At 33.6% G+C, this 26,828-nt stretch overlaps 2 protein-coding genes across 2 annotated transcripts; both read left to right on the top strand.

The window, feature by feature from the left end:
- Nucleotides 1–7,761: 7,761 nt before the first annotated feature.
- LOC131550882 (zinc finger protein 503-like) lies at nt 7,762–11,426 on the top strand. Its single transcript, XM_058793379.1, has 2 exons — nt 7,762–8,222; nt 9,879–11,426. Exons 1-2 carry the CDS (start codon nt 8,040–8,042, stop codon nt 11,133–11,135), a joined length of 1,440 nt encoding a protein of 479 aa, XP_058649362.1. The 5' UTR covers nt 7,762–8,039; the 3' UTR covers nt 11,136–11,426.
- Nucleotides 11,427–19,261: 7,835 nt separating this feature from the next.
- Nucleotides 19,262–26,168, top strand: LOC131551491 (catechol O-methyltransferase domain-containing protein 1-like). The gene is made up of 8 exons (XM_058794496.1): nt 19,262–19,268; nt 20,564–20,626; nt 22,518–22,648; nt 22,853–22,958; nt 23,035–23,153; nt 23,743–23,797; nt 24,569–24,702; nt 25,637–26,168. Exons 1-8 carry the CDS (start codon nt 19,262–19,264, stop codon nt 25,787–25,789), a joined length of 768 nt encoding a protein of 255 aa, XP_058650479.1. The 3' UTR covers nt 25,790–26,168.
- The last annotated feature ends 660 nt before the right edge of the window (nt 26,169–26,828 follow it).

Here is a 26,828-nt window from a genome sequence, read left to right on the forward strand (position 1 = left end):
CTTACAAATCAGCTCCAAAAGTCTCAAACCATGAGTGATAATGCATCGAATTCAACATTTATCTCATTAAAATTATATTGTTTAAGTGAAAAGTTGAATTGAAAAATTCAGAATGTCTTTGTATTTAGTATGTTGCCCTTTTTCCTCGACTACTGTAAACAACCAACATGTTGATTAGTTTTAATAAGTTTAAAATTACATTTCAGCCTTATGTCTTTTTTGCTTTAGGCTTAAATGTAATTTGAAATGTATTAAAATTAATAATCTAGACAATTCTTCTTCTTAGTAATATATTATAGGCCATTAGTGTAGGTTGTTTACAGTTGTTAACCATAAGCGTCACAGTGATTTTACTATGGTAAAACAGGGTGTAAAGATAAAAACTTACTTTACTTGAGATAAAAAATGCAGACTGCATAGAATATCTTATTGCAACTTTTCTGTTTTTATATCAAAATCCTATAAAAAGGAAATTGAAGTGAAAAAAGTAAGGAAACAAATAGAAACAAGAAAGGAAGTAACAGTAAGGGAAGTAAAAAGTCAACCGAAATGAGAAAAGGCAAGGAAATGAAAAGGAAAAAAGAAACTGAAAATGGGAAATGGAAAAGTTAAAGGAAACAAAAATGAAAGGAAGGAAAAAATGTCAAAAGAAACTGAAATGAGGAAGGAAAAAGAAATGGAAATGGAAAACAGGAAGGGAAGTAAAATCTAAACTGAAATGGAAGAATAGGAAATGAAAAGGAAAAGAAGAGAAAAAACAGAAATGGGAAAAAAAAATGAAAGGAAGGTAAGAGATGCAAAAAAAAATGAAATGAGGATGGAAAAGTAAATGTGGAAAGGAAGTGGAAAAAGGAAGGAACAGAAAAGGAAATAAGAAAGGAAAGAAAACATTTTACACTATTTTAATTTCTTTTTCCAAAAATAAAACAAAGAAACAGAAATGAGAAAAAGAAGGAAAAGAAAAGGAAACAAGAAAGAAAAGAGAAAGCAGGAAGGGAAGTAAAGAGTAAACTGAAATGGGAAAAAGGAAGGAAATGAAACAAAAATGAAGGAAAGGAAAAATATGTAAAAAGAAACTGAAATGAGGAAAGAAAAGGAAACGGAAAAAGGATACAAAACTAAAATGAAAAGAAGAAAAAAAATGGGAAGGGACAGGGAAAAAAGTTAAAAATTAAAGGAAAAAAAGTGAAAACTGAAATTACGGAGTAAAAGGTAAAAAGGAAGGAATAAAAGGAAGGAAAGAAAACCGAACAAAAAAGTAACGTAGTCTCAGACTGTTACGGGGCGAACGAGACGTGAGACGCGCAGCTTTATTCCAAGACGTGGTCACAAAAAGGCAAGAGTCAAACAATGGCAAACAGAAAACTGGCTCCGTAAAGTAGCTGTCGCTAGATATACGCTAAACAATACTCCAAGTCCAAGGCTTATAAAGCGTGTCTGATTGGATTCAGCTGTGTGTGTGTAATCAGTGCAATGGATGATGGGAACTGTAGTCCGGAGTGACGTGTAACAGTCCGTGTGGTGTGAGAGTCAATGTGACGGAGAGGCGACGGAAGGCCACGAACCAGATTTGCAAAGACTTTTGGACCTGAGTACATTGTAAAAAATTAAATAAAGAAAATTGTAAATAAGCTGTAAATAAAACAAATATTAGTTGTCCAGAGTCTACTTCAAAATTTCATGTTTAATTCAATGTGTTACTTGTACCTGTTTCTATGTAATTATGTTTGATTTTTACTAGCGATATGCAAAAATCTAATCCATTTCTCCTCATATGTGACCTACAGTGTCATAAAATTAGTTTAAAAACTGCTGATGTCAAACAGACACATTATAAAGGGCAGGAGACAGGCTACTCAACTCATGAATGAACAAATTCATGATTTTATGACACATTTATTCAAAAGCCAAATGCAACAAAAAAAAGCCTGAACCGGTCTTAAAAGCAGTTCCTAATGTAAAACCATAAGTTGCTGTCTGGTTATTATTTAAACCTGATCATAACTGTTCTGATGAGTTGTATGTCGACTCGTCTTGAAGAAACTTTGTGGCAAATGATCCTCATAAGACTGTTAGTAAAAGTGAAGGGCCGTCAGAACATCAGGATTTTTCAAAGCGTTCTTACGACAATAATACGGCAGACGTCAGGCGCTTCGGCTGCAGACGTTGCAGGAATTCGTTCCAGCGGTGCTGGAGGTTGCCAGACTCGTCAGATGTATTGGGAGGCAGAACTGAAGTCAGGCGGTTTTTGGACACACCTGCTGATAACACGGATGTCCGTCTGTAATCCAGCGTCTTGACGAGTCTCTGAGGTCCACGGCTTTAACTAATTAATAAGACACCCTTAAAAAAAAAGAGTCCAAATTCTGTCCACAGTCACACCTCTCAGACTGACTGGAAGAGTTTAGAGAGTTTGAGACGTTACTTAGGGCCTGATGGGGTTAACGCTGCCAGACGAGTGAAGGAGAGGACGGGGCTGAGACGCACCTGAGACGCACCTGCTATGGAGATGAATGGAGCCGTCAGAAGCACGTCTTCTCAAAGTGGTTTTCTGCTGTAGATCAGCTCGCGGTAATGGCTCCTGTCAGCTCAGAGTTTAAGACTGCAGCTTAAAGCAAGTGAAAATTGTCTCATCAGTTACACACTCGTTTCAAACCCCTATGACTTTCCATAGAGCAAAAAGAGAAAATGCATTTTTACGTGCAAAAGCATGCAGTGCATTGCTTTAAATTGACAAAAAATGGCTTGTAAGTTTTAGACATTCATGCATCTTTTATGCTTTAACTAACAGCATGTGAAGTTTAAACTATAGATCTGGTTTTCCCAAATGGAATTTTGCGAGTTGATGAAAAGCTGATAGCTATTTAAATTTAATGTAAAATAAGGAAATGGGTCGTGCAGCATATATAAAGAATATCAAAATGAAAACAATCAAAATAAAATATTTACATATTTTATCTGTTTACTTGGATGTCTTGTGACCATAACCCAACATCACAGAACTATAAACATGCGAATATCATTGAGATATCATTTTAATGTCATACTGGGACTTCAAGTAATATTATATGTTTATTAGGTTCGGGTGGGGGAAGAACTGTTAACAGCATTATTATTGTTAACTAAAACTAAAATTGAAACAAACAAACAAAAAAATCAGGGTTATTATAATTAATTAAATAAAAATAAATAAATAAACATTTTCATTACATGAAATGAAACTTTAATGTTAACAGAAATAACATTTATTTCAACATTTCACATTTAGCTTAACTTCAAATACCTAAAACTGAAATAAAAAAATGATGTAAACAAAAACACAAAATTACTAAAACTATAACTAAAATTAACATCAAAGCAGAAAAATATGTTTTTTAATTCAGAATCTAAAAAGGAAACTGTAACAGTATCTCAATGATACTTTAAAAAAAAACAGCTTAAAATAACATTAAATGAAAAGGTTAACTGAAATAAAATAAAATATAAAAAACTTTTATTTAAGCTAGTTGCCAAAGCAATATTTCTCATCTTCATTTAGTTTAACTTGATGAAATAACCAAAGCTGAAATACAAATGAATCGCTAATACTAAAATGACAAAAGCACACAATCTAAACCAAACCAGCCTAACAAGCACTGATGCACAATGAAACCTCCACACATTCATGGCACTTTGCGCCTGACCTCTGCATCTGTTGACTCGAGCGCTTTAAGACAGCAAACAGTTTGTCTGAAGGATTCTGTCCGATAACAGCGAGAGATGACAGCAGTCCTTGTGACAAGGTTAAAACTCCTCTTAAGAGCTCCAGCATCTTGACAGTTTGAGAAAGAGGGTATAAAATGACAGCTTAGAAGGCATGAATGTCTCCTTTCACCGATCTAAACCTGTCTGTCTGTCAGAGCTAACGCTTCAGTCTGTCGATCTGTGTCACTCTGCACTAATGACAAGAGCTGTTAGACCATAGAGCGGCCTAAGAAAGTATTTAGACACTCGTGTGACACTTAAACGTGTCTGAATGTCTTTGCATTAGACTACGCCAATATCAAAACACAATGTCATCTGCTGCAGGAGCTTTTCTCAAAACAAATGGTCAAACAAAAGTTATGACATTCAGACCATTGAGGCATGCAAAAATACTCAAAAAACTCTTAAATCTTATTTCCAATTCTCTGTCCAATTCAGATCTTTTAAAATAAAATGAAATGTAAAAATAAATAAAATAAATTGCTAAAATAAAACAAAAATAAATAAATAAATAAAATATTTAAAAAATAAATAAATAATAATAATACATAAAAACAATAAATAAATACATACAATTAAATATAAAATAGTGGTAGAATTAAATAAGAAGTCAAATAAAATGATATCAAATCAAAAATATATAAAATTAAACAATCAAATCAAATGACAAAAAAATAAAAATTAGTAAAATAAATAAATAATAAACAACAAACAAATAAATAAAACAGAAACAAAATAAAAAGTAAAAATAAAAATGAAATAAAAAGTAAAGCGATTTTAATTAAATTAAATTATAAAATTAAAATAAAATAAAATACAAAGGGGATTGTGTTTGCTTTTGTTTCTTATAGCATTAAGAGCACAAAACTTTATTATTCTGAAATTCTTGAATGTTGCTTGTTAAAATGAAACCCGGCCCTAAGTGCAAGAACGACTGTGTTTTCAGGTTAGTACTGCCAGAGCAGGATGAGCAGGGGGGTGTTTTCTTCCCTTGTTTACGCGCAGCTTTATTTATTGCAACGCTGCTCGATCACACGCCGTCCAGGGAAAGCAGCTCACCATATGTTTGCATGTGCTCTGCGGAGCTTAATGGCGTTTTCTCTTTCTTTACTACCCCATCAGGTCCTGCTCGATGCGTCTCTGGCGTAGATTAATGAGGAGAAGATAATGAGCAGAGCTTCACATGATCCGCTGAATGAATGTACGTCTCTCCAGAGTTTCCAATTCCCAATAAAAGCAATACGCTCAATTACAACGTTTATCTGTTGCTAACTGATACATGCAATGAAAGGTTTCTTGTTTTACTTATTGTACAACTGAAAACAGTGAGTAAAGTATTAAAATTTTGATGATGGTGACTTTATAGAAAACATAACACAACTAAATGCAACTGTAAACTCAATCACAACCGCTATTAATTACCAAAATCTATGTACAGTCCTCATAAGACCTGGCTCAGGCCTACACACGTACATTATGTTTCCAGTGCTGTAAGCTTAAATGTATTTGCAATAAAAATACAAAACATCTTATAAATATTAGAAAATCATCAGAACCTGGTTACATGTTATCTGAATTCAGAACTGTAAAAATAAAATGAAATGGAATAATAAAATAAAATGTTATTACATTAAATATATCAAAATAAAATAAAACATGGTCATACGTTATCTGAATAATTCATTGCATTATTAATGAAGTTAATTACATACCTGATTATTCATATAATATATGAATAATCACTGAATACACTATATCTTATTTCCAATTTTGTGTCCAATTTAGATTGTGTCCTTTAAAATAAAATGTAAAAAAGATAAATAAAATGAAATACAATTAAAAAAATAAAATAAAATAGATCCTGCTCACATTTTATCTGAACATTAAATTAACATTTAATTAAATACCTGATTATTAATTATTAATAAATTGATAATAAAATATCAAAATAAAATAGGATAATAAAATAAACATTAAATTTAAATACATTTAAAATATCAAAATAAAATAAAATAGAACATGGTCATATGTTATCTGAATATAATATTAATTGAATACCTGATTATTAATATTTTGCCTTCTGTTGAGGGCATAACTTCCTGGTCTTCATCTCAATAGATTTTGTGGATATTGTTATGCACATCTCAGAAAAAAACAAACAAGCAAGCAAATGTTAATATTAAATAATATTATTAATAGCAATAATATTTCCTATGCCCAGCAGGTCAAATGATTTTGAAGACTTATTAAAAAAAAAGCTAATAAAAAATAAACAAAGCAAAATGCATTAAAATGCATGCATATTAAACACATGATTTACTGAAAATCAGAGTTAACTTTATAAACAGTTACACAAATGAACATCTTTTGCTTTAATAAAACTGTCTCTGCCCTACACTATATGTTTAGTCCTACAGGCTGTAGCGTGTAATTATATTTGCATGCGTGGAGTTTTCCATAAATATGCCAGAGGGATGTGAAATATCGAGGAGGCGTTCAAAACTTTCTACTTAAATGTGGTGAAATATGGCCCGTCTGAAACGTGTTCCCATTATGGAATAACGCCCGTGCGCTGGGCGTCATCCATCACCCGCACAATAAAGGGGGAGTTTCTGGCCCTAATAACTCACGGGCAAAACCCAGAGCTGACAGCCGCCGCCGAAAACAGCAACCCCCGCTCATCCATCAGCCACGGCCCCGATGATTCATAACAATCAACACTGCATTAGTAAACAATTAATATTCCCAGACGCACAGGTTTAACTGCTGGAGTTGAAACATTCTGCAATATCATATTTTTGCATCACCAGATATGACATTTATGGTTTCTTCTCTAATTTAATTTATTTTATACGCCTGGGCTTTATGGTTTTTGGAAATATTTGTTGGACGTGTCATCAGAGTGCAGTGATTTTTATTAGAGGCCGGTTAAATTGGTGCAGCAGTACTCAAGTTCATAGTTTATAGCTCTATATGACAGTTTACTGCCTATGAAGTCATCTGACCTGCTTTGAGCCATCACTCATCTACTCATCAGACTACACTGATAAAAGTGATTCTGTGGTGTAGTAAATCCTACAGAAAAACCAATGTAGTTTCTATGAAAAAGTTAGTTCAGGCAATAATTTTAAAAAAAATAAGTCAATTCTATGTTTGGTACTGAATTCAAGCTTGAAGAAGTTAGAGTGTAAATATAAACGCTATAAAAATAAGTAAAACCAACTCAACCTTTCTGATACTGGTGTTCCCATCCTGCACTGGGGCATGAATAATTATTAAGGTTGATTTGATTCTGTTTTCCAGCTGTATTTACACTGTTTTATCATTGCTTTTGTTGTTAGGTTGAGTAAGCTGGGATTTCCTACATCTGGAGTTCATTTTCAACTCAAAATGACACATTCATACTCAAAAATGAACCACAGAATGTTAGGGCCATTGTGTGTTGTGTACCAACTACGGATGAGTGCCGCATTACTGATTATGTATAAATATGGTGTCTACATGATATCTACGGTAATATTTACGGACTTATTTAATTTACTGAGATGTTACTCAGTAACATACATTTTAAAGGCATTTTATAATATATTTATTATAATTAGGTGCTATGTTAAATCAAAGTATTGCCAAGTAAGCTTTGATAAAGTAAATATTACTCAAACTTTTACTGTTTTTTTTTTTTTTTACTTACTTAGGTAACTTAATTCTATAGCTACATGAAATTATATCTAATTATGTAATATTTACTTAATTCCTTTATGAATGTTCAGTTCAATAGTAAGTAGACTGTACAGAGCAGTAAAATTTACTTAAAAAGTGTTTTAAGATTTTTTTAAAAGTAAATCCTACAAGTTATTTTTTTTCAGTGTATATATTTTAATAACAATAAACCCGGTGCTGTTCACTTTTTTAGTGTTGTTCATATTACAGAGAAATTATTTCATAATAATATTATGTAATGATGCGATTTTGTTTTTACTTCCTCAATATGGCCAAAACAAACTCCCACAACGGCGACGCACCTCCCCCGGAGCTGTCAATCACCTCACGCCGCGCTGTGATTGGCCGGCGGCGGAGGCTTTAATCTCTGGTGCGCGGAGCTGAGCTCAAAGTGAGTGCGCGACGCGGAAGAGAAGAGAAGATGCTCTCCGAACTCTCATTCTACGCTTTTCCCAGCAACAACCTTTAAGGATTATTCTGTTTTCCCTCATAGCCTATTATTTGTTTGGCATCTTGGGAGCTACTTTTGGTCCGTCTACAGATGCGTTTCCAGATCACACGGAAAGAAGTGGGACATGATCACACTGCCTCCGGAGTCTGCCGTGTTTAGTGTGGTTGATCTCGTTTGGGAAAAGAAGCGACACCGGGAACCGTTCCTGCACTCGCCGCCGTTGAAAATGCTGAGCGCTCGGACCGGACACATCCTGCACCCGGACTATCTGCAGCCGTTACCGTCCGCTCCCGTCAGCCCCATAGAGGTAACGTTAAAGCGGACACTTTCCGAGGACGTTAACGCGAAACAACGCTTTAGTGTTCTTTTTTTCTTCTTTTTACGCCGATCTTTATTTTCAACGCGTAATACAGTGAATACGCAGCCGTGTCACGTGGAAAATAGGCTTCACTAATATTGACTAGAGGTTATGTTTAACCCTTTTACGCAATATGTTAAAACGATATATATTTTTATTATTTATTATTATTTTTATTTAAAACATCGATCCAATTACAAAAGTAGTGGGCTAATTATGTTTAACGCTTTTACGCAATATGTTAAAACAATTTAGGCCTTTTTAAAAAATAATGTGTTATTTGTTATTATTTTTATTTATGTATGTATTTTTTTTTAACGTAAAATAACGATCCGATTACAAAAGTAGTAGGCTAGTTACTTTTTGGGAAACGTTTAACATTTAGCTGCATGTGGCACAAAAACAAAAATATTTTAATTAATTGCATGCTTATTTTATGAACTTATATAGGGCTATTTATACATTTCAAACTCTTACAACCTCAAAATGAGTGAAAAAATGATATTAGGTTAATTATAATTCGATAATCGCTTTTGAGCGCGATAGAGCTCTTTATGCTCTCTGTAGAATAAAAAAACATTAGTGTTTATGCGCGATCAGTTACTATAAAGATTATAATTTATATAATTTCTAATGAGGAATTGCATCACGCAGTTACATTGTGGAACAGAGTTGCCATATGTATTCATATTTTCTTGATTAATTTTATTCATTCCTATACAATTCTGAAAGACAAAGTATCAAAGATGCAGAAAAAAAAATCTAAGTATAAAAGAAAAATGTGAGGAAATGTGCTTGAATGTTGGATGAAAAAACACAACATGTAACGTATAGCTTAATATTATCTGATAGTATCATGTCAATGGTTTCCTTGAAGACTGACCTATTTCCAGCAATGCAATTATTTTAGTTATAAAGCAAAGGAAAACAATGCATGTTGCCATATGGAAACACATTTTACTGCCTGTACCGAGGGATATAATAAAACCCCTCCTGACATTTGATTTAATGTCTCTGCAGCATTTTAGATTTAAGACTCCTGAGTCACGCTCAATGCCAAAACATAATTAAACACGAAATATGCCTTTTTTAGCCTAAAAAATGTCTGAAACGCTTGTTCATTAAATGCACATGTAATGTGGACAGCAACAGTTGCATGATTTTGAATATTTTTTTAATATTTATATACTATATGTGTCCCTGGACCACAAAACCAGTCATAAGGGTCAAATTTTTTGAAATTGAGATTTATAAATCATTGATGTATGGTTTGTTAGGATAAGTTGCCCAAATGAAGTTCTTAGCTTCATATTACTAATCGAAAATTAAGTTTTGATATATTTACAGTACGAAATTTACAAAATATCTTCATGGAACATGATCCTTGCGTAATATCCTAATGATTTTTGGCATAAAAGAAAAATGGATAACTTTGACCCATACAATGTATTGTTGGCTATTGCTACAAATATACCTGTGCTACTGATGACTGCTTTTGTGCTCCAGGGTCACACATTGCAATTAATTCAATAGATTTTATATAATTTTATAATTTATACATATTATACTGAATATTTATATCCTTAAAACTCTCTATTTTCACAGTTGGATGCCAAGAAGAGTCCCCTCGCCCTCCTCGCACAAACATGCTCCCAAATCGGGAAGTCGGATCCGCCGTCCTCCACCAAACTCTCAGCGGTCGCTTCGGACAAAGACTGCAAATCCAGCCCGCTGAAGATCAGCGACATCGGGGCCGAGGACAAATCTAGTTTCAAGCCATATGCCAAATCATCAGAGAGAAAAGACACAGGTGCGGATAAATCGAGTTTCCGTGTGCCGAGCGCCTCCTGCCGGCCGGTCACGCCTCGGAGCCCGAGCTCCTGCAGCTCCGTCTCTCCTCAACCCGGATCGGGGGATAAAACGGGGAAGAAGGAACGAGACGCGGCTAAAACGCCGGATGCATCCGGAACGAGAACCGAGAGCGAGACGAGCAAACAGGATGTTTCCAAACCATCCGTATCCGACAGCATCCCGGCGTCTTCGGTGTCATCCGCTCTGGGATCAGGACTCGTCGCGCCGGTTTCTCCTTACAGACCGGGTCACACCGTATTCACACCTTACCCTGCAGCCCTCGCCGCGGCGTACCCCGCTTACCCTCAACCCTTCCTATCCCACAGCGTGACTCTGGATCCAAGCAAACCCGGCGGCGGTCAGCTGATTAATGCTCAGCTGTCTGGCGCTCTCAGCAGCAAGGCGGGGTCCAGTCCCCTCGCCGGAGCCTCTCCTCCATCCATCATGTCCAGCAGTCTGTGCAGAGACCCGTTCTGCTTGAGCTACCACTGCGCTAGCCATCTATCATCCAGCGGCTCGCACGACAGCGCCGCCGCGGCCTTAAAGTCCGGATACCCGATTATGTACCCCAGCCACTCCCTGCACCAGTTATCTCCCTCTACACCCTCGTTCCCGGGACACCCGTTATACCCGTATGGCTTCGTGATTCCCAACGATTCCCAGACGCACGTTTGCAACTGGGTTTCCGCGAACGGTCCGTGCGACAAGCGCTTCTCGTCTTCAGAGGAGCTACTGAGCCATTTGCGGACTCACACTGCGTTCGCTGAGAAGCTGGTTATGGGATATCCCAACTCTTTAACCATGGCTTGTCACATACCAGGAGCCCCACTGGCACTCAGGACCCCTCATCACGCGCTCGGGCTCGGCCCGCGCTATCATCCGTACTCCAAAAGCCCGTTACCGACGGGCAGCGTGCCGGTGCCGGTTCCCACCGCCACGGGCCCGTTTTACTCTCCCTACACTCTTTATGGACAGAGACTGACCACTGCTTCTGGGCTCGGATATCAGTGAGAAACTGATTTTTTCAAATGTTTTTGTTCGCCTCAGGACTAACTAGTGGACCATTATTTATTAAAGTTAGCTTTAAAGCGAATGAAATAAAACAAGACTCACATGGCTTTATTTAAACTGTTACGGACGTAATTCTCTCATAAGAAACAAGCCACACTGTGTAATGTCTTATAGCCAAAATTTGCATGTTTATTTCTAAATTTACTTGAATTATATTTTAAAGTTTGTGGGGGAGAAATGTTTTTACTGTGCAACTCAGGGAAAAACGACAGCAATTAAAGAATAACTCGATTCGTTGTGTATTTGAATTTGGATTGCATTGGTTAAACACTAAAAACAAGATTTTATATGTGGCGTTTGGCTCAATTTGTAATCTGCATCACATTATGTTAACCTTGCAATAAATATAACCTTAGATAATAATAATAATAATAACAATAATAATAAAAAAACAAGGTGTGTATATATATATATATATATATATATATATATATATATATATATATATAGTCAAATTAATCAACAAATGCATCTGTCACAAACATAATTTTGCATTCTTGAACAGTTATTCTACATTTCAGCAATTTCAAAAATGTATTTGATTTGTGTGTTCAAGTTTGAACCTTTTTCCTCTTAAAATACTTTTGATTGCCCACAGCATTTGGAGTTTATGAGCCTTTGCATTACTTTTTACACGGGTTAAATAAATCAGGTCCTAAAGAAAAATGTTTCTAAGATCTAAAATAAATATAATAGGTATGCATTTTATATAAAAAGGTATAAAAAGCAATTAAGCAAACCTATTGGTAATAATTTATAATATTAGTAAGTCGCAAATAAATATTTATATAAACACTGAACACATCAGTAATTCATGCACAGTATATAAAACAGCATATTAATCTATTTTACAGTTTATAAACCACTGTTCTACAGTAAATCGTACAGTTTTAGAGATGAAAATAAAGCATCCATCAGTTTATTTCTCCAGAAGAGCATTAAACTGTTCCTCTAACTTCAATTTGTCTGTGAAAATTTATTTAGTGGTTCATATTAGAAAGTCTTCGTAAATCTATAATTCATGGACAATCACAGGTTAGTGTTTAATGTCAATAATATAGCAAACAAACTGATGCAAATATAAAAGTCATCAGAATTATGAAATAACACATAAGGAAGTAGGTTGCATAATATAATGCAGTGCTATTATGTAGTTTATGTGATATGAATGTATACATATATAGACACAATGTAGAATTTCATATTCAGGCAAGGCATTTATCTGCAGAAATAATTTAATTTAAATTGAAAGCATTTTAAGTAGAAACCTACATCAAAAGCAGTAAATTCATTAATTAATTAGTAATATTTCATAATTTGTTAATAATTCCCAGCGGGGAATGTTGATTGTTTTTAATTACACTATTATAAAAACTTTTCACATTCAGTCTAAAATTAAAATGGAAAGATATTCTGGAAACAAAGAGTCACATAAATTCAGTTAAAGAGGTTTATTTTAGGACCTATAACATCAGCATAAAAGAGAAGATGAAGTTATGGTTTTGTCTCTGCTATTGAACCAAATTAGACTGCTTTGTCTAGAATAAGACAGACATGTATATATGCAAGACATTTTCTTGTCCTTTCTTTGCAAAAAAAAAAAAAAAAGCACAAAAGGCTAAATGGAGCAAATGATTTGCAGATATGGGCATTTTTGACCACACCACATTTTTTGTTTTTGTGCATTTTTGCAATTTCTTGGCTCAAACCTCTGCATTACCATGTGTACTGCGGTGTGCAAACTTAAAACACAGTTCCTTTAAATATTCATCATAAGAGACTCCGAGAGTCGCAGCGCTGGACCATATGCATGTTTTAGTTACAAACCAAACCCACAGCTTCCCTGGAGTTGAGCTGGCAGTCCAACGCACGACTCGCTCACTTTTAGTCTCTCGCTGATCCTACATGAAGACGTGACCGCCGACTGACCACACGCTCGTATATTAGTAACACAGAACAACAACAATCACTCTTGTGCTTCAGCCCATCTGAACAAATCCATCTTTCAGTACATTTTCCTTCCTGTATTCTGCTCAAACCTCAAAATCATTACATTTTTTGTCTTGTTGTCCAGGAAAACATCTAAAAACCCATAAAAAAAGACATTTATTTAACTGAGATGTAAAATAGTGAAAGATATTAAGACTCAGAAGACAATATCTTCTTTTATGTTTATTATTCTTATTCCAAACCTTGATTTATGTAATCAAGGAAAATATGAATAGTTCAACCAAAAATGAAAATTAGCCAAATGTCCTCACCTGAAGGCCATCCGAGATGTAGATGAGTTTGTTTCTTCATCAGATTTGGAGGAATGTCTCAGCAATGGATGCTCTGCAGTGAATGGGTGCCGTCAGAATGAGAGTCCAAACTGCTGATAAAAACATCACAATAATCCACACCACTCCAGTCCATCAGTTAACATCTGGAGAAGTGACAAGCTTTAAATTTAAAAGTTAAAACACCTTAATGATGGATTTGTTTCTTACAACTCTTTCCTTAAACAGTCGCTTCCGGCTAAAATAAGAGTCTATAATCTATAATGACGCTTCCTCCAGTGAAAAAGTCTTCTGTTGTCTCTCACATCAAAATCCAGCCACGTATTTGTTTAGAGCCGTTTTGGCTTGTAAACGGTGCTTGATCTGTGCAGATTTCTCTCCTGATTCAGACCAGAACACTTTTTCGCATTATTATGGATTATGGACTCATATTTTAGCTGGAAGTGACGGTTTGATGTAAAAACGTCTTATTTGTTTCTTACAAACATCCAGCTTTTGTCTTCTCCAGATGTTAACTGATGGACTGGAGTGGTGTGGATTATTGTGATGTTTTTATCAGCAGTTTGGACTCTCATTCTGACGGCACCCATTCACTGCAGAGCATCCATTGCTGAGACACTGATGCAATGCTGCATTCCTCCAAATCTGATGAAGAAACAAACTCATCCTAATCTTGGATGACCTGAAGGTGAGTATACATTTTCATTTTTGGCTGAACGACCCCTTTAATTCAATCTTGTTTTAAAGATGTTTACTGGAAAACGAGGCAAAAATACCGATTAGGATGATCTGTGTTTGGTGTAAATCACCAAACATACACAAACAGACAAAACGAAACACTCTCACACATATTAGAAGAGTCAAAGCCTGTCTTCCATTAATAATCTTGTTGTCAACACAAATAACACAGATGATACACAGACGATCGCTCACTCTGAAGGCCTGTTTACAGAATCATTACAGCTGCGCTTCTGTGTCCCACAAAATACGCTGCGTTGCTATAGAGTTCGGACCAATTTGTCAGGTTTAAATTAAAAATCCCAGATTTTAAGTGTAATTCATGTCTGTTTAATACAGTAGAACTAGTGATGTTTAACTCATCAGAACAATCTGGAAAGACTTGCGAGTGAAGCGATGAAATGTGCAAAGCTACACGGTTGTTTTAAAGCCTCTGAAGCATTAAGCACAGGTGATTAATGACGGGCCGCTTTCTCCCAGTCTGCAGAGACTGAAAATTAGCCACAGACTGGATACAAATACACACACACACACACACACACACACTCACTCACTCGAACACGTGCACACATGGAAACTCTTACAGGCGAACACATGTGCAGTGAGTAAGATAAATGAAGTCTCAACAAGCGCTCCACAAACACACGCAGGCCTCTGCCACAGACACACACACCGTAATTTAGAGAGTATTTAAACGCCAGCGCCGGGATGTTCGTGCTTCGGGACGAAACTGCAGTCCAAGTTCTCCCCGCTGAGGTGTTTAAATCAGCTCTGGCATCGCGTCTCAAAGCATTTCTCAGGGCTGTTTTCGACAGTCCCTCCAAAGACAGCACAGGAATATTTCACAGATGTCCGCTCTCCAGCTCAGATTGATGCGCTGTCCTTCTCAAACGCTTGCATGTGTCTCAGCAGAACTCTTCAAGACATTCCTCTCAGGCTAAACGGAACAATTTCATCACTCCATCTCAGATTCATTTCAAATCACCATCACTCCTTTTTACATTTATGCATCTTATGCTTCACAGAGGCTGCATTTTTTGATCAGAAATATAGTAAAAATAGTGAAATATTATTATGATTTCAAATAGCTGTTTTCTATGTGAATGCATGCTAAACTGTAATTTATTTCTGTGATCAAAGCTGAATTTTCAGCATCATTACTCCAGTCTTCAGTGTCACGTGATCCTTCAGAAATCATTGCTTAAGAAACATGAATAGAAAGTTAATAAGAAGAATTTATTTGAAATAGAAATCTACTCAAATTAACTTTACACAAATTCTTTTCTCTTTTATTCTAGCCAAATACCTAAATATACATTGATTTATTTACTTGAGAAGCAAAATAGTGCAAGATATTAAGATTCTTCAGACAAAATATTTTTCTTTTAAATTTATTTTTCACAATCTCACTAAATTTGAATTAGTTAACTTATGGTTAGAAATTAAGCTTTCTCTTAACGCAAGTCTTCTCTAATCTTTAATTTAACTAAATCTTTAATTTGATCCATTTTACTGGAAAATGAGACAAAGATACCGATTAAGATTATCTGTTTTTCAGGATTCTTTGATGAATAGAAAGTTCAATAAAAGAACATTTATTTAAAATCTTTTGATCAATGGATAAAAGTATTTATTATTATTATTATTATTAAATTCAGAAATGGTAACTTATGCTTTGCTGCATCAACAAATTATAAAGGCGATTAATATTTTTTATTTATAAAAACAATTATTTACTGTAAAAGTACATGCATTGTTAAATATAAAATATTTTACAGTAAATTATAAAGGTAAAGCCTAATTCATACTTTTTACCTATAAAAATATCTTCATAATATTTTACACATATTAAATGTATTGTATGCAAATACACTTTTATGTGCAATAAAATTAGGAGCACCATGCAAACAATTATTATTTTTCCCTTTAGGGCAGATAGAAAATGTGTTTGGTAATTTATTATCTTATGCTAGAAACCATCAAAGACAATTGTTGTCTTCACTGTTACTTCTTCACTCTTAAAAAACTCTCTGAGAACATTTATGTTCCATCAGGATTAACCAGAAATGCAGTTGCTAAGATGTTCTGAATGTTTTAGCACTGGATGGTTCCGTCCACATTCTCTCACTTTACGATGAACACAGAGACATCAGAACCACTGCGAACATGTGAAAACTACAGGAGACGAGGCTCTGCTGCAATAAGACATCAATGACAGCCGCATGAATCTTCTGCAGCGCCGCTTTCCACATAAACACGAAATATGGCATCATAAAAACAAATATAGCAGAGCGCTGCCATATCTGACCTCTGCTCTGAATAGCCTGCATGTCAAAGCACAAATATTGTTTCAGTATCACTCATTTATGAGCACAACATGTGCTGGAGATCTGAACACCATCATCTGAATACGTCAGAGGAAAAACTATTAAAGTTACGCTTCAAACTGAAACCTCACACGCAGGAGCTCTTAAAAAACACATTACGGGATGATATTTGACTGGATGTGCATTTTATGGTTCATAGCTGTATTCATAATTCAATTATACAATGTTAAAAACTACAGACATCAACAAAAGTGCTCATCACCAGCATAACAATAGGTTTCACGATGCAAAGACTTTCATCAAAAGAGGCCAAACCTCTCAATTTAACACAACACTAAAGGTTGCAATAAACAAGTGTTATTATTAAAACACTGTATATATATATATATATATATATATTTATAACTCAGATGTTTTATATATATATATATATATATATATATATAAAACATCTGAGTTGTAAATAAGACATCTAAGTATGTTTTACAAGAAAATACTACTATTTTCTACTTTAAAAAAAAAATCATGTTTATTCAATGTGTTACTTGCAAATTCTTTAATTATTTGTGAATAATAAGTGAAATTTGTTTTTTTTTTCTCGGTGAAATAAAGCTGAATATATAAATATTAGATTTAAAATTTAAAACTGAATCTTAGAATTACTTCCTTGGCAACTAGCTGAAATAAAATAAGTTTAAATTACTAAAAATACTAAAACTGAAATGACAAAATAAAATAAAAAAATTGAAATGTTTACTATTAAAATAAAAAATACAAAAACTACATCGAAAAACTAAAACTATTTTCTGCTAACTGAAATAAAGCTGAAATAAAATTAAAAAAAATATTAGATGGAATAAATTACATACAAATAATTACTGAAAAATGTAAATGGAAATTAGAAATGCTGTTTTGGCAATTAGCTAAAATAAGATTAAATTACTAATACTGAAATAAAAAAAAATAGAAATATTTCATAATAAAAATACAAAAAGCACATATAAAAATGACTAAAGCTTAGGCTAAAATTAAAATGAAAGCTAATTAAAAATATGAATAATACTAAAATAAAATTGCAATACATTTCAAACTGACAGTAAATAATAAAAGTAGTCTAACTGATACCTTTTACTATCAAAAATATCTTCAGAATGTATTGCTTGTACATCCAGTTTTATTTGGAGCGCCATGCATCCCTCGTGAAAACTGTGTTCATGCACCACTTCAGAGTGAAAAATAATGAAACTAATTGAACAAATGCAGATGTTTTGTTCTGTCTCCTCAATATTACCTGATCGGGTATTTATGTTTGGCAGAAAACCGCTGTAGACTGCGCTATCAGTCTAATATCAAAGCTGATGTCTGGGAATCAGCAGCATGATTATCTCAGCGGGAGTCAAACACCAACAGCAGACCTGGTCTGAGATCAGAGGAACGCACTGATGACAGTGTTGAGTTCCACACATGCACAACTCAGCAGAAACAGCTCAATGCCGCCTTTATACGGGCAGAAATCACGGCTCCAGCAACTTAATTACGAATACCAGCCTTCAAATGCTGCCCAATTACCGCTTTCATTGGGCTGATGGATGCCAGCTGGGCTCTCGGCTCTGGACCCTCTCTCAGCCCATAAGTCACTCTGACACACGGCTCTGAAGTCCATCCAGAGGAAAAGTCCATAAAAACCTTCAAGCGTTCAACTGCGGCATTAATGCCGTCACACGCTTTAAGAGGAACCTGAGATGTGATCGATCACATGACACACCGTCCAGATCTTCCCATCATGCTTTCTGATCTTTCTGATTGATTGACAGGAGCATCATTTAAACAGTGAAGAACAGGTGCTCTGACAGTTGGTCACATGATACTTATGATTTCGTTTTTCGAAAAATCCACTATAGAAGTCTCTTCTGATCAAAATACAGTAAATAAAGTAATATTACAAAATGTTGTTACAATAAAATGACTTGGCATATTCAAAATGTCATAATACAATGAAACATTAAGCTGATTTAATCCTTTGAGAGGTGTGGCAGTCAAAAGGATATTTTTGTTTACTTTTTGAGCAATTTTAGTACTGCTTTGGGTTGTTAATTTATGTGCAATGTAAAACAAACTTTGTAATTTCACAGAAATGTGACTTAAAAAAGATCATAGAAGTGAATAAAATTCATTAAAAATAAAAATGGCTACAATGTTATATTTATACAAATATTTGTCTCTTCTGATCTCCAGGGCTGCATTTATTTGATTAAAAATACAAGAAAAACAGTAATATTGTGAAATATTATTACAACTTAAAATAGCTGTTATTTATTTGAATATATTGTAAAATGTAATTTCATTTTTCAGGATTCTTCAATAAAAAGAAAGTAAAAAGAAAAGAAAAGAAAAAGAACAGCTTTTATTTGAAATATAAATCTTTTGTAATATTATAAATGCCACTTTTGATTAATTTATGCATCCTTGCTGAATAAAAGTATTAATTTTTGAAGTTAAAAAATTTCAAAACATTTTGTTCGTCATATACAGTAAATACAGAAAAGAAGACAACAGGAGATTTACAGCGTTCGGACGTGTCAGCAAACATTTCAGGCTGCTCTTCTCTAAATATATTTCCTTTTACTTTTCTTGAGTCTAAAGTTTCATACTTTGAAAATGAAATGTTCTACAAAATCAAGTTTGAGTGCACATTAATTTATAATGAAAATAAAAGTGGATTATGGATGGTGTGCTATATTTCTGCCTCTTGTGATTCATTTCTGAAAACAAACTCCTGCAAGTCATCATGACCTGCAGAATGTGCTTCAGACTCATGCATTACAGTATAAGAGCGCCACCTGCTGGCGAATATCAAGAACTACAGCCTCTCCAAACACACTGATTATACTGCAAAATCACGTTAAATCCTGTAATCTTTATTTACAAACTACTCTATTAATATCAGTTACAATATCATGTTCAGACTAAATATTCCCAAAGCTAACAGCAAATAAACTGCAATCCTGAGATGCGTTGATTAAATGGTCTTTAGTTTGGATATGCTGTTATGAAACCACACCTTTTCTGCATTAAACAAATATTTGAAAGTCCCTAACCAAACAGCTTTGATTTATATGCCAAAATAAATCACTCAGCTTCAAGGTTGCCTATGAATAACAGAATAAGCTTTATAAACATGCACAAGTTGAATAGAGCCAGTGGCATTAAAAACATTATCCTTCAACGTTAGGAGAAATCTAGCCATGTGTTTTAGATATATATTTTAATACTATTTCTATGTCTGGCAATAAAAACACATTAATATTAAATATTTAAAGTAAAAAAAAAAGTAACAATAGAAATTATATAAATATAGTAGATATACATAGTAGAGTTTATATTTTAATGTTTAACAATTTAAATAATTTAATTTTTAATTAGTAGATAGTTAAATAGTCAAATTTAAAAATGTACAAATATCCAAATTAAAGATAATAATAATAATATAGATATAAAAATAGTAGATCAAATTAAATCATTTTAAAATGTAAAAAAAGCTTATAAATAAATTATACTAATAAATTATTATTAATTATATATATTATTATTATATTAATAATATTAGTAGATCAAATTAAATGTTTAAAATGTAAACAATTATTTTTAATTAATAGATAGTTAAATAATTAGTAAACTTTTAAAAATGTATAAATATCTAAATTACATTATATATATATACATATAAATAGTAGCTCAATTAAATCAATTATAAAATTTGATAAATTAAATCATACTAAAATTATTATTAATGATGTAATAAATTATTTTGATTATAAATACAGAGAAAACAATCCCTTTCAAATTAAGTTTGCAAAACACTTAACAGCACTTCATTGAATTTTGTTTGGTGCACTTCATGGAATAACTGACTGTCTATTCATTTTTCCAAGCATTGCTTTCAAACAAACAAACGGATTATTGCGTCATGTTTCATATCCATCAAGTGGACAATCTCCACCCCCAAACTGAAGCCATTTTATAGGAAAGAGAGAACAGCAGCAGCATCAGCAGAGAAGAAACCAGACACTAACAACACTGACTCACAGTGAGTTGCAGCTTTACATCGGTTTATTACAAGATGCAAATGATCGCTGATGATAATCGCGTGGTTTGTTGTGCAGTCATGCATGTGTCGAATAATGAATTCAGGTTATTTTAGGTTATTAATAAACGCATGTATCATTTTTAATAACGCAAATCCGATTTAACATGCTTTATGAGCCGTCAAAGGCGCATCAGTATTGCTGTTGTTTTACTCGTTTATTTGACCACAAGCGTCAGTGGATACGGAGCAGAAAACACCATTTCGAGATAGTTAAAAAAAAAAAAGTTAGTTAAAATTACAATCTCACACACTACAGCTGTAAATACATTAAACGCTTTAATGCATATGTCAAAAAATAAATATCAACTACGGTGTCATGTGATCTGGATGTGGATGTGATGTGATCACGCGACGCGTGTCGTAATTCTCCGAGTTTAAGCGCAAATACAAACCCACTAACAATTAATTTCTTAAGACACAGAAATATGTGAATCCTTATAAATTAGAGAAACAGAGTCTTGTCTTTGGGAGTTTTAGCTGAAAGACACACACACACACACACACACACATATTTTAGTCATCATGACTAATAACTGCAAATCATAGTCGCGTACACCGCCTTAATCCTCATAATTATAGGGAATCAGACTGCAAACAATCGCAAAAGTTATCTAAAAGTAATAACATGGGAGTATCATATCGCATAAACGTATCCTAATTTAATAAAAAAAAAAAAAAAGCACATTAGTCACACAGAACTTGGTCAAATGCGCACATACAGTGTGATTTACGGTAACCGCGTTCACACGTGTAGCTCGCGCTCATCTCTGTCAGATGTAAAGACCTTCTGACAGAGCGTTAATAATAATAATAACAATCATGTTATTTCATAACTTCTCCAAAGAAGCACTTATAGGCTCAGCAACGTTGGGAGTGATTTTTATAGCGGGATATTATGTGGGTGAGTGCCAAAGAAAGTGACCCGTTTCTCTTTCCGGAAGTTTATGTACTTTGATACAACAAGCCGCAATTAAAGACCCAGCACACAATTAATGTAGATATATATAAAAATAAAGGTCATTGAATGGCTATGACTATTTACATTTCAGCTGAGCCAGTGAAAAAATAAAGATCAAGTGTTAATCAACTTTTGATAAACTTTTTTTTTTATTGTATTTTTTAATAAAAGTAAGCTTGGTGGGAAACTGTTCATTAAAACATTAACTATTTTAGAGTTTCCACCTAAATATAATAATAAGTGCATTGTACTATTTTATATAGCCTTCAAAAAAATAAAAAATGCTGTTGGAAAGTTCAAAAACATCTCTTATGCAAAATGTTTATGATTATTATGTGCAGAGTAATCAAAAGTGAAAGCATAGGGAGAAAAAAGAACTAAAATAAAGTAACTGATGTGTTTTGGTTAAAATAAAACAGCTTTTGTATGAGTGCGAACCTCACAGTTTTATGTTGAAACTGCCAAAAAAAAATAATAATAATAATAATTAATGATAATTGTAAAAACAAATTGCATGTGGTATTGCACAAAAACCCTTCTACAGGTGTCAGTGAAAACTGCTTAAGAATACAAAAAAAAAAAATCACAATTTTATGTTGACATTGCAAATAGATAAATAATAATAATTAAAAAAAATGCATGTGAAAAAGTTTTTAAAAAAATTATTAAATTAAACTGCTTATTTTATGTTGAAATTGTAAATCAATAACAAAAACAAGTAAATTAATAAAAATAGTAAAAATAATAATAATTGCACAAAATCCCACCTGCAGGTAAAAGATTAAAGATGTTGTCTTAATAAATTTCCACTAGCGTACGTAACATGCAGTGTATCCAAAATGAATTTCTTTCTCTAATTTCTTCTTTGTAAAGGCAAACGCAAATCTAAATTGTTCAGAATGTCGTCGGGTAAAAGTCACGTAGGAAGGAAAGATGATCCAGTGATGCAGTACCTCCTCGATCACTCGCTGAGGGAACATCCAGCCCTCAAAAAACTACGCCAGGTTTGTATTTCTCTTCATAATGACGTCTGTGGCTTTCATATGGATAACAGCAATAAAATCCAAAGGAAATCTGAAGGCATCAAGACTAGTATCACTTCTAATAAATGCCTAAGAATAATTTGTTTGCTTTTGTAATTCCCCAAATGGGAACCTTAATTTCAGAAATTGTTTAATTATTTCTAATTAGATTGTTTTCATGTGTAGAAAACCATGGAGCACAAGCTGAACATGATCATGGTGGCCTGTGAGCAGTCGCAGTTCATGGCCAATCTAGCCAGTTTAATCAAGGTCAAGAAAGCCATTGAAATTGGTAAGGAACTTCATAATACACCGCACAAATATTCTGTCAATCACTCGACGTGTCTGAGCAGTCGGTGCGTGTTTAGGTGTTTACACGGGATATAACGCGCTGAGTATCGCGCTCACCCTGCCTGAAGACGGGAAACTGATCGCGTGTGACATCAGTGAGGAATACATCAACATCGGCAGACCTTTCTGGACACTGGTGAGATACATATGACACTGACTCTATTTCTGCTCTTATTGTGCAAGAAGCAACTATGCTTTTCTTTTTTTCCATTTGTTGAATGTTTTCTATAACAGTACTTCATTAGTAGTCCACTTTACTGTTCATAAACTCACTATACAAAGTATAGTATTTACTATAATAAAATTTTTAAGTAGGAAGTGGAAACCTGGATTTTCCACAATCACATAAATCTGTCCTTATCAGAGACCATAAACCTTCAGCGCTGCCTTTATGTAGGTTAATATTTAAACCTGAGACTTGGTAAATGAATAACGATGTTTAACCCCAGTTTGCTCCAAAGGATGAATATAATATTTGCTTTGGATGTTTGCTAATTGACAGCTTACAGATTCAAATGTTCTCATTGAATCCCTGTCTGCACTGCATTAGATTGTCATATGAATAAACAAATATATTATGCAGTTTTTGGATCTCTGAATTCATTCAACTCCTGTGTGATCAGCCTTCACCGCTTTAAGCAATCAGGCTCGATTATTTCCTGTGGATTCAACATTATGTAAACTATATTTAATAATCTTCCTCTCATGTTCTGAAATCTTCTTAGGCCTGTGTTGAGCACAAAATAGACGTGCGTCTGAAGCCAGCACTGCAAACTCTGGGTAAGATCTGGATCCCCCCCCCCCCATGTCTGACACAGCTAAAAAAATATATATATAATAAATATAATTTCATTATTATGTCAATATGTCAACATAATATCGTTGAGATACTATTATATTTATTATAAATATATTACAGATTTTATTTTAATTTTAGTTAAATAGTTTAAATAAAGTTTTAGAAAATTGTCTCACTATTATTAGTTTTTTTTTTTAAATATATCTTTAATTTTTTATTTATTTTAGTGCATCAAGTTAAAATTAATGAAAATATTGGCTTGGCTGAAATAAAATAGGTTTACTTTTTAAAAAAATATATATTTCAGTCAACATTCATTTTATTTCATGTAATGAAATTGGTTTTTATGGTCTTATTTTATTTATTTATTTATTTTTATTCATGGAAATAAACTGGATGTGCATTTAAATTTTTCTAAATTGACATTAATGTGAACTTGATATTCATCATAATTTCACACATAATTTACCTTTGCCATGAGTCATAAAATAATTACACTCTTTGGAGCATTTACATAAAAAAAGTACAAAAAAAATTTGTTTAAAATATACATTGAAGTACATTCAGGTCTCATCTGATGTGAGATTTGCTTTGAACAGTGATGTCCTGACATCTGGAAGTCTAAAGAGTTTTTTTTTTAATTTCATATTAAAACCAATTAATTCATATTAAATATGAAATGTGTTGAGGATGTTAAGATGAACATGTCAGAGTGTTTCGACCTTATAATGTGCGTGTTTGTGTGTTATTAGATGAGCTTCTGGCCGCTGGTGAAGCAGAGACGTTTGATTTTGTCTTCATTGACGCTGACAAAGTCAACTACGACAACTACTATGAGAAATCCCTGCAGCTGGTCAGGAAAGGAGGAATAATCGCTATAGATAACGTGAGTGATCATGTCTGTTCACACTCATTTCTACAATAACTTTCTGCTTTTAACTCAGAGATGCATTCCTGAGAGCTGTTCCATCAAAACTGAATGAACTAAATTAAGGAGTTTCAGGAGTTTCACCATAAAAAAAAAAAAACACTATAAAAACATCATAAAGCACATGCACTACAGCCTTTTACAGTCAAATTAAAGTCTAAAAAATCTTATTTGTTCATATTCAATCATGCCATGACATATTTGGACAATGGTATTGCCAATGGCCTGTTATATAAACTATAAACTAAAAAAGCCATTTGCAACTTTTTATTTCAAAATTCAGACTTTCAACTCAGACTCACGATTCTACTTTTTTCTCGCAATTCTGAGAAGAAAAGTCAGAATTGTGAGAGATAAACTCAAAATAATTTTTCCATTCAGTGATGTTGTGCATCAATGTCGTATGATATATGATGCACATCGAATAGTTGTTTCTTTCGCTCACCAAAGCTGCATTTATTTGATCAGACATACTGTAAAAATGTGTAATATTATTAGAATTTAAAACAGCTGTTTTCTATGTGAATCTATGTTAAAATGTAATTTATTTCTGTTATGAAAACTTGAATTTTCAGCATCATTACTCCAGTCTTCAGTGTCACATGATCCTTCAGAAATCATTCTAATATGCTGTTTTGCTGCTCAAGAGACATTTCTGATTATTATCATGTTGAAAACAGTTGCGCTGCCCAATATTTTTACGGAAACCACGATACATTGAATTTCTCAGCATTCTTCTTATAAGAATATAAAGTTCAAAAGAACAACGTTTAATTGAAAGTGAAATCTTTGGTAGAGTCATAGATGCCTTTACCGTCACTTTTGATCAATTTAATGCATCCACGATGAATGAAAGTATTAATTTCTTTCAAATCAAATATCTGACCTCTAGGTGCTGTGGAGCGGTCGAGTGGTGAACCCAGAAGGCGGCGACATCGACTCCATCAGCATTGATAAACTGAACAAGAAGCTCCATAAAGACATCAGAATCCAGCTGAGCATGTTAACAGTGGGCGATGGTCTGACATTAGCATTCAAAATCTGACTTTATAGTGATACACAACCATAACAGACTGAAGAAAAACATTTGCAGTCATTTATTTAGGTTGTTCAACTGAGAATATGCGTTGTAATAAGTTTTGTAATAATTGAAAGTTTTGTATTCAATTGTTCAGGGTGCCAACTACTGATTGTTTCTGAAAATACATTTCAAATATATGTATTTGTGGTATAATTTTTTCAATAGACAAAGTTACTGCACTGTAATCTGGAATATTTTAAATACATATTTTGAATATTTGGATCCTGTAAATCAAAACAAGGCCATAACCATGTCTGTTTTTCTTCTTCTTTTTTTTTTTAAGGAACATTGAAGGAAATTCCAGTTGGAAAGTAATCATTTTAAACTATTTGCTAATAATAGGCACACATGCACTTTTATTTGTATGTTAATTAGTCAAAACCGCAACAGTTTCTTGTCTCTTCCGTTAGAAATGACATGAATCACGTAAACGATACCATATTTTCAATTCAAAACGGACATATTTGAGAAAAAACGTTGAGTATTTTGCATCACTGTCGGTCATTTAACATTAATATCTTAAAAGAGTTGTCAAATATTAAATGTTTCACTACTTTCATCCTACCTCGTCCTCGCCCGCTTCCAACGTTTTACTGACGCTTCGCGATTTGAAATTCGCGCTCTGCTTCTGTGAATAGTAAACCACGCCCACTGTGATTTGATTGGTCATTTTAATCATTTTGAGACTGACGCGTGCTATTAGACTACTCAGACAAACCAGCCTAAAAATATATATTTAAAATCTTATTGTCATCCTAACAATAGAGCGCTGCATAATGGAGCGAAGTAAATATTTGGGGGGAAATTTGGCCATTTCTAATTATTGGGCGGGACATTTGACACCGAAATTTGTATTTGGCTAAGCCCCGCCCTAAAACATTACTGACCAATCCTAGCTCAGAAACCGCTGCTCTCGGTCATATATCATAATTTTATTTTTTTGCTTTTGCTTTTTTATTATTTATATATGAAGAGTTCATTTGAAAAAAAAAACAGATAACAG

Source organism: Onychostoma macrolepis, chromosome 12 (genome assembly GCF_012432095.1).
Source record: "Onychostoma macrolepis isolate SWU-2019 chromosome 12, ASM1243209v1, whole genome shotgun sequence".
Taxonomy (NCBI): domain Eukaryota; kingdom Metazoa; phylum Chordata; class Actinopteri; order Cypriniformes; family Cyprinidae; genus Onychostoma; species Onychostoma macrolepis.